An 8,887-nucleotide genomic window follows, 5' to 3' on the forward strand; every position below is an offset into this window, starting at 1 on the left:
CTGCTTTGTCTCTCTCTGGTTTTGGTTCTGGTGTGGATACCCCTGAGCGACAGAATGATACTGATGTAGGCCTGCAGTGTACACCAGACCTTACAGCACTTCAGGAAACCCGGCCAGTGTCGTTCATGGAGCACTGGTTGACTACCCTGGAAGACAGATCCTCCATGTGTCACCATGCCCATAAAAGTCCCTCCTCAAAGGCCTGAAAACACTGCCTCCCACCACGACCTGCTTTTTCGTCTCATCCATCTGTGATGTCTTTTAGCTTGGGGCAGGGACTCCCGCCTGCCTGGCATCTAGGCACTCCGACAACTTAAATTGTTTATTAATAGCTTTGGTTTCTGGGTGATTCCTGGTTTTAAGGTGGATGAGCCAGTGGCAGGGGTTGACTCAGACCAAGGTGTCTCTCTCTCTCTTTCTTTCCTTTTTTTGTGAAACATTTCAAAAAGTCTCGATTTTATCCTGATGCGGAATGGGAACATTTTTGGGGGGGAAATCTCAAAAAGTCTCACAAGACAAGAAAACCATTTCCTGCCTGGCTCCAGGCATGATATTGGTTAAGGCCTGGCAAAACTCTCCTATGGGGAGAGACTGAAAAGTTTGGCACTGTTCACAATAGAAAGAAAGAAATAAGAGCGTCCCTATGGGTCAGAGCAAAGGTCCATCTAGCCCCGTGTCCATTGCCAGCTACCCCAGAGAGAATGAACAGAACAGGGAATCAAGTGATCCTTCCCCTGTCGCCCATTCCCAGCTTCTGGCAAACAGAGTGTCATGGAGTGTGGGGGAGTCAGGGCCCTGCACCCCCCTGTGACGGAGCAGGGAGCAGGGCGGACTTGACCTGGGAATGTTGCAGGGAGGTTACATTGGGGACGAGAAGGAAGCTCCCTGAGCTGTAACCTGATCCGGGAGTGGGGTTTGGAGAAATGACACCTTCTGCCTAGGGAGACTGAACAAAGGGAGGAGGGGCAGAGTGGACGGGGGAGCTGGAGGAACTTTTTGGTTTCTTGTTTGGGCTGGGTGGTGCATCGCAGGGAACCCCAAGCTGGGGTCTAAGCTCCCTGAACCCCCAGAAAGACTTGATTGAGGGGTCCTGGTTGTGCCTACAAGCTCTGCTGTAGACTGCGTTCCTATTGTCCAATAAACCTTGTGTCTTACTGGCTGGCTGAGAGTCACTGTGAGTCCCAGGAAGAGGGGTGCAGGGCCCTGACTCCCCCACACTTCGTGACACTCCCACTTCCTGTGATTTACCATGACTTTCAGCCAGCCATTTGTTGCCAGGATACAGAGTGTCAACCATTTATGCACACTGTAGACTTAAGAAATGCATAGGGGAAACTGAGGCACCCACACAGTATTCAGAGGAAACATTAAGAACAGTCCCACTTCGTCACACAGAGCCTAGGGACACCCTCCTTGCAGATTCAAAATGGTTCAAATGAAATCATTTTCCAGACAATACCTTACTAGCCTGTGGAACACCCGCCACTGGATGTTACCGAGGCAGAGAAGGCAGCAAGATTCAAAGAGGGGCTGGCCATGTATATGGGGAAGACTGCTCAGAGTTATGATAGCTAATGCTGAGGGATAGCAGACCTCGCGTTTCATTGTTCGAGCCAATCTCTGTTAGAGATCGGCATGAGACCTAATGTAAGGGGAAAGAGGGGTTCTTGTATCTTCCTCTGAAAAGAGGATACTGGGGTCTGATCCAGTCCGGCAATTCATATGTTCTCTTTACCTCGTAGAGGTCTAGCTCTGCCGTCCACAGGCCCAATGTTCAGACAGACGCAGGCTCCTGGCACGTGCTGGCCATCCCGCAGGCGCTCCCCTCTCCTCGGGAGCTGTGTCGGAGGAGAAGCAGCCAGCCGAAACGAAAGAGACCGGCGAACGGCAGCGTGATGTCGGTCTGTTACCACCTGGAGGACTTGAAGAAAAGGCAAAGCAGCATTGATCAGTATGGAGCTGAATTTATCGGGCAGGTGGGTGGGCGTCTGTGGGAGGGGAATGAGTGGGATTTGTGTCGTTTCTCTATTTCTGCACAGCACAGCGTCGGTCAATGCAGCGAAACGCTAATGGCATTAAGGCAGAGGGCCGAGTAAAGTGATAAAACTCACAGGCCTTGTCTGGATCTGTCTAGCTTCACTTGGCAGCGCTGAATTTCTGTTCTCCGGGCCAGACTGCGATCGAGTACATTCCCTTTCTTAAAGTGAATCGGTTGAGCTCCTGGCGTCTCTCGCTATACGTTAAACCAGTGCAACCTCCTGACTACATGGTTGTCCATCTTTCCAGATTACTGTACTCCGATTTGTCTTGCGTACCCCCAAGTTACACCTCACTTCAAACCGACGTGCTTACAAAATCAGACGTACGTCTATGGAGCTAGGGTGACCAGAACCAGGTCACTGAAGCTGAGAACCACTGAAGTGATGGGGCAGAAAAGATTTGGAGGCCTGTATCTCTTTCTGTCCAAAATCCCAAACCCTCCTTCGTGCCGTTGGCAAGCTGCATTTGTTGCCGTTGAGTTCGAGGCTGTCGTTTAATCTTTTGATTATTATAATTAAATTGATTTGATTAACTCTCGATCACTGGGGGTTTTAAATCTGGCAAGCTAAGCAGCTTTGGCCAGGTTGGGCGTTTGGAGGGCTCGGGCATCAGTTTTCCCTTATCATTCGGGTTGCCAGTTTTGGATGGAGATTTCATCACATGACATCTTTAATTCAAGGTTAATGTTTAATTCCTGGAAACCCTAGGCCGATCCTGGAGGGGTGGCCACCCAATTTATAATGCGTCAGGAGGTTATGCTGGTGAGCTCGCTGCGATATGCTGCTGTGCTACAGGGTGCGGGGTGCGGGGCTCAGCAGGGCGCACCCTCCCCGGCCAGGCAGGGCTGACTATGATCCCCCCGTGTGGTGCTAGGGGGTGCTGTGCTGCGGGGAATTGTCTCCTCGGATGTTTGTAATAATGAAATAATCCCTGTGTTTTGAAGTCAGGTGTTAATCTTCTTGTCCGGGCCAACTTCCAACATAATTAAAGTTTCGGGGTGACTTGATTGCAGTCTATAAGTACCTACAAGGAGGGAACCAATATTGAATAACAAGCTCTTCAATCCAGCAGGGAAAGGTTGAACACGGTCCCATGGCTGGCAGCTGAAGCTAGACACATTCAGACTGGATATAAGGCATACATTTTTAACGGGGTGTAACTATCTGTTGGAACTGTTGACCCAGGGTCATGGCAGATTCTGCATCGCTGTCAATTTTAAAATCAGGATTGGATGTTTTCCTAAAAGTTCTACTCTCTGGAATATTTCGGGGCAGGTCTCTGGCCTGGGTTGTACAATGGTCCCCCCGGTGTTGGAAATCTATTAAACTGTCACTGGGGGAGTGGGGGGCGCAGTTTGTAAGGTCCTACTGTACAGGGCCTCCAATCTCAGTTCTGGCCTCTGGGGCATATTCATGGGTTTGCAAACACTGTGCTGTGTGCATGGCCCTGTACAGGCTGAAGAGGCTGAAATGGGGTGGATACGGATCCTCAGCCAACTCTGAAGGGCTCGAAGGCGCCGCTGTCTCACTAGCCGAAGAACTGCAAAGCGGAAGAGACCTGCTGAGCCATTTGACCAAGCCAAGACCTTCCTGGCTCTGTGAAGAGGACTCTTTTGTTAGCCGCAGCGGCAGCGGGCAGGTGAGTGGGGTGTGTGGGTCACAAAGATGGGTGAATGAATGGGCTTGGGGTTTTTTTCCCTCTAAACCTCTCCTGTTCACTGTGTGAGGTACACATTTCGGTTTTTGTTCAGATGAAAGAGGGTGATTCAAAAGCGTTGTTGTGCTCAGAACATGGGGAAATTCATGGTCCAGCCAGTCTTATATCCTGTTTCCAATGGTGGAGCAAGAAACCCCATGGGAACCATATTCCTAAACTATTACTTAGGGATCAATTTGTGCCTTAAAGCCAGAGGAGTCATATCCCTTCCAAACCTCTTGCTTAGCTGGAAATCCTGATGAGTCTCACCCTGCATGTTCTCGTTACCCACCCGAATCCTGCTAATCATAGAAATGTTGGGCTGGACCATTTTGCTGGTTGTCTAAACTGTTCTTAATAACCTCCAGGGATGGGTAATCCACAACCGCCCTAGGGAACTAATTCCTGGGCTTAACTATCCTCAGAGTCAGAAAGTTCTCCCGAATATCTAACCTAAATCTCCTTTGCTGAAAACTAAGCCACGTCCTTCTTGTCCTGTTCTCCGTGCACATGGAGAACAATTGATCACTATCCCTCTTTATAACATATTTGAAGATTGTTATCTGGTCCCCACCCCTCAGCCTAAAGGGGCCCCGGTCTTTGAACTGTTCCTCATAGGTCGGGTTTTCTAAAGTTTTTATCTTTTTTTGTGGCTGGGGTCTCTCCAATTTCTCCACATTTTTCTTAAAGTGTCGTGCTCAAAACTGGACTCGATATTCCACCCGAGGCCTCGCCAGTGCCGAATAAACCAGAACAATGACCTCCGTATCTTGCGCACAACCACAAGCCCTTGTCCTCAATGAGCTATTGTGGCAGTGAGTTACACAGGCTAATTGTGCCTTGTGTGGAGAAGTTTTTCCTCCGATCGGTTTTTAATTTGCTGCCTTCCAGTTGAATTGCATAGACCCCTCGTTCTTGTGTTATGGATAAATGAATGGAAGGGTTCAACCCTATTTCCCGTTTACCATTTTGTATATCTTTATTACCTCTAGTGCAGGGTGGGAAATGGTTTTCCCGTCCTGTGAGAATCTTTGAGATTTTGTCAATTTTCCCTGTCCCAAATCAGGACGAAAAGTCAAAATGTTTGCGAACAGAACAGCCGGGGGAAAAAATAGTCAGTTTGGATCGGTTCAACCGAAATCTGTCCTTTCCGTCGTTCTGCAATTTTTCATTTTGATTTTAACTTTTTTTTGCAATGACAAATTAACGTCAATTTCAAACTAAAAAGTCACTTCAAACCTTCCTTTTTAAAATGTCAAAACAGCAGGTTTCCACAATTTCAAAGCTTTCCCCCCCCCCCCATTTTTTTTTCAAAACAGGAAAATTTGTTGAAACTTTCCTAGCAAAAAGTTTCAATTTCAATTAATCGGCATTTTCCACCCCAAAAAAAGAATGTTTTTTGAATCAACCAGGTGTAATCATGCCCCTTTGTATTCCTCTCGCGAGCTTTTCAAGTAGTTTTGTAAATATAGCCCTCTCTCGCCTCTGTGGATGACTTCACCTGCTCTCAAGCCTTCACACCCCTTAGAACTGCAGGCCAGCGCAGCTCGAAAAGAGCAAGCCGCATCCCTTTCTGCCTCGGACGTCACATACAGAATCGTCCACTCAGTCCCACTTGGCAAATCTGCCCCCTGATGATGTCGGAGGCAGAACAAACCCAGCTGGGCTTTCAACTCCCAGGCAATGGTTGGCAATGAAAGCCACCGTTAACACCTTGACTTATAGAACAAGCAAATATTCTCTGGAAATCGGGTCCTTGTGCAGAAGTAAAGGGCGGGCGGCCTTCATACTGCCTCGGCATGGGGGGGGGAGAGGGATGGATTATCCGTTTACCCTCCGAGGATAAGGTACAGGACTCGGCGTAGGACGGCTGGGCTGGGAAGTATTACGCTGGTAACCCTTTCTCTTTTCATTCCTTGGCCCTCAGCGGAGCTGCAGCATGGGAGAGCAGCAAGGGATCCCCGAGGGAAGCCGGGTGGGCTCCTCTCTCGTGGCCATGGCAGACCGACCCCAGCCGCCAGTCAGGTGCCTGCCTCAGGAAGCCTTCTGGGGCTTTGGGCACCAGCCAGAAGAGTGATCATGAAGTGCTCAGCGTGGGGGACGGAGGGGGCTATCACCCACACATGCTTGCAGCAGGCCTTATATTGAAAGTGGATTCACTCCCCTCTCATGACCCCCCCACCCCGAGCCTGCTTGGTTCCTGGTTATTGACTGTTTCATGCCTTGATTTTTGGTTGGGGTTTTTGTTTTTTGGGCAAGGAAAGCAACGGCTTCCTTCTTGACGCTCTCTGTGGGCTTTCGGGACCCAGCTCCGTAGCCAGAAAGACACCGGCAGGATTGTTTCCATAGTGATTCAGCGCAAGCAGAAAAGAGGAGGAGGCTGCCTGTATTCCCCCGCACCCCGCTCCTACCTATCGGAGGGGTGTTTTAGTTAGCAAACACTTCGAGAGCAAAGCAACCCAGGCAGCGGCGTCTTAAGCAATCTGCTGCCTTCCACGCCCGGGAACGATGAGCCACCCTGACGCGCGATGAAATGGTCTCAAAGCCATGTCCCCTGGCTGCCCTCCCCATCAAAAATACTCAGATAAGCCTCCAGCCTGGGACCTGGTCAGCACCTGAGCTGACGTTTGGATCCGTCCCTGCCACGGGTGGAAGGCTGTGTTGGCCAGTGGGTGCTAGTGGCTGGTGTGTGCCGGTCTGGTGGGAGACAGTTGGGGAAGAGGCAAAAGCCATGGGTGGCACGGTCCTGGGATGCTCGGCGACGCTTCTCTTCTCCCCAACAAGAGCCATCCAGGTGAGGTAAGTGTGGAGCGGGGCACCGAGGGGAGAGGCGATCCTGCTGGCTTTCCCCAAACTTTTGTGTCAGGGAGAGTGGGGTGCGAATCTGGACCAGTCTTGCTCCGGCCATTCCCCTGTCCCTAGTTTCGGGGTAATGAATTATAAATCACCCTTGAGGAAACACCTTGAGCCCATGGGAACCAAACGCCTGACCCTCCGGCACTCTTTGGAAAACCCAAGCCCCCCTCCTGGCTCATTTCGGAAGGCCGATGTGACTGAAAACAGCGAGGGTGAAATTCAGCCGTTCCCAGTTTATTTCCCCGCCAGAACAATCAGGGTTCTTACCCGACTGACAGTCCCGATGGCTGGCTTTTCTTTTCACTAATTCAGAAAACCCCCACGGCAAACTTTGAATGATACCATCTATTTGGGGGTTTTGTTACGGAAACGAGCTATATTCTTTCCCGGGAAAGTACCCCCACTTTCTGCAAGGACGGTGGCGGGGTGAGGTTCATCCAATATTGGCACCCGACTCTTCCAGTGCTGCAGAATAAAAGCCCAGGCTCTCGGCAATGTTCAGACCATCTGTTGTCACGGCAAAAATGATCAGCGTTGGGCTTCTGAAGGCATCACGTCCTAGCTGGCTGTGACTAGTCTCTATGGAGGTACCAGCTGTTTGGCGAGCGTATATATTCGAGTGAGGGGTTTGCCGTCTGGTCCTGTGTCATGAGCTCAAGTTGTGCAGTAATATCAGAGGTCAGTAACGAACATAAGCCCACGCTTAATTTGAAGCGGATGCATAAGCCGGTCGATGTCCAGCCCTGAGTGGAAATACCTAGCTGAATCCAGGCCCAAATGATTCATATTTTTACCATTCTGCAGCATTTAATGTGTATTTTTTGAAGTTAACAAGAGAGATCTGTTGTTCGACTACAGGAGACGTGACCCTAAAGGTTTACTGGACAAGTCCTTCGTTTATCTCGCGGTAGAGTGACCCTACGCGACATCCGTGCTAGGATTCTGGTATCGACGTTGCTACTTTTCCATGCCTCCGGCTTAGCTCAACTTGTCTCGAAAGGTTCTTCCGACAGTGATTGTCCTCTCCTGCATTCGTTGTGCGAAGTGCAGCTTATTTATAATCCGCGCTATTAAACGAAGTGGAAACACTTGGCCGTGTTTACATTTTTTCCCCCTCAAAAGAGCGTTGTGGAAAGAAGCCGTAATAGGACAGAGCCAAATTTCTGCCATAGTAGCACCTCTCGGGGGCCCCGTTGTGCCAGGTGCTGCGGAGACACAGAGCGGGAGAGGGGGAGCTCGTCGGCACAGGCCCCGACAAAAGGTTGGCAGGGAAATAGAGGGGAAGGGACTTGTTCCAGGTCACGCAGTGGTTCAGTGGCAGAAACCTGGCAGCCTGGCTACCAGGCTAGTGTCGCTACCCACTGGGCCACGCTGCCTTTCTCCCCACTCTTGCTTTTGGCTTGTTCAGGGTCTGAGTCCCTCCTTCGCGGAGGGGCCCGTGCTCCAGCGGTGACGTGAAGGTGGATGTGGTGCGGAGGGCGAGTGACCCTTTCAGAACCCGGCCCGTCCATGCACCATCCAAGCCCCGAGAGCAAAAGAGCAGGGCCAGGTTTCTCCTCGGGGCTGCAAACGATAATGGCCCAAGATTTCCCGTTCGCGAGGCCTCGCTGTCTCCCGAGCTGCTCCGCGGGGGCTAAAGAAAGTGATCCCAGCATCAAAGGAGGGTTCGGATTAAATTTATGAGCGGTGGAGATACCTGTTTTCAACGCTATCATGGATTTACCCTGGGGTAACTCAGATCAGCATCCTCTCGTTCGAACTCTGGCTCCAGCCCAATGTTCGCCTGAACGAGCCGCCTGGGGTGACCAGATGTCCTGATTTTATAGGGACAGTCCAATATTTGGGGCTTTCTCTTATATAGGCTCCTATTACCCCCCACAACCTGTCCCAATTTTTCACATTTGCTGTCTGCTCACCCTAGATCCACCTCTGCCCAGAGTGCCCGGAGCAGGCTGCGAGGGTGGGGGATTTGAACGGGGGGGCCGCTTTGGTTTCCAGGCGGCAGGGTGTGGTGAGAACGGCCCATCCTGGGCCACGCTGACCTTCCGGGAGGACTCGTACGTCTAAATCACTTGTGTGGTTTTGAAAACGCGGCCGGCCAGCCATCCGTTCCCCGCCGTAAAACGAGAATCCTCGGGTTCTCCCCTGCCTTGCTCCTCCACATCCCGCTCTTCCCGGCAGGGTCTGTTCCTGGCTATGTGGCTGTGCCGTGCCCGGCACAAGGGGGTCCCCGATCTCAGTTGGGGCTCTGGGCAGCACCCACAAAGTCAGGCAGGCAGGGCAGTTGGGATTGCAA

The 8,887-nt window shown here is 51.1% G+C and overlaps 1 protein-coding gene across 1 annotated transcript in view; it reads left to right on the forward strand.

Annotated features, from left to right (window-relative positions):
- Positions 1-7,653, forward strand: part of INCA1 (inhibitor of CDK, cyclin A1 interacting protein 1) — a 40,824-nt gene extending 33,171 nt beyond the window's left edge. The window contains exons 5-8 of the mRNA XM_050933335.1: positions 1,743-1,951; positions 3,495-3,678; positions 5,663-6,534; positions 7,450-7,653. Coding sequence (XP_050789292.1) covers positions 1,743-1,951; positions 3,495-3,678; positions 5,663-5,812 — 543 coding nt within the window. The 3' untranslated portion in view covers positions 5,813-6,534; positions 7,450-7,653. The remainder of the gene's footprint in view (positions 1-1,742; positions 1,952-3,494; positions 3,679-5,662; positions 6,535-7,449) is intronic.
- The last annotated feature ends 1,234 nt before the right edge of the window (positions 7,654-8,887 follow it).

The sequence above is a fragment of the Gopherus flavomarginatus genome, chromosome 23 (assembly GCF_025201925.1).
Source record: "Gopherus flavomarginatus isolate rGopFla2 chromosome 23, rGopFla2.mat.asm, whole genome shotgun sequence".
NCBI lineage: Eukaryota > Metazoa > Chordata > Testudines > Testudinidae > Gopherus > Gopherus flavomarginatus.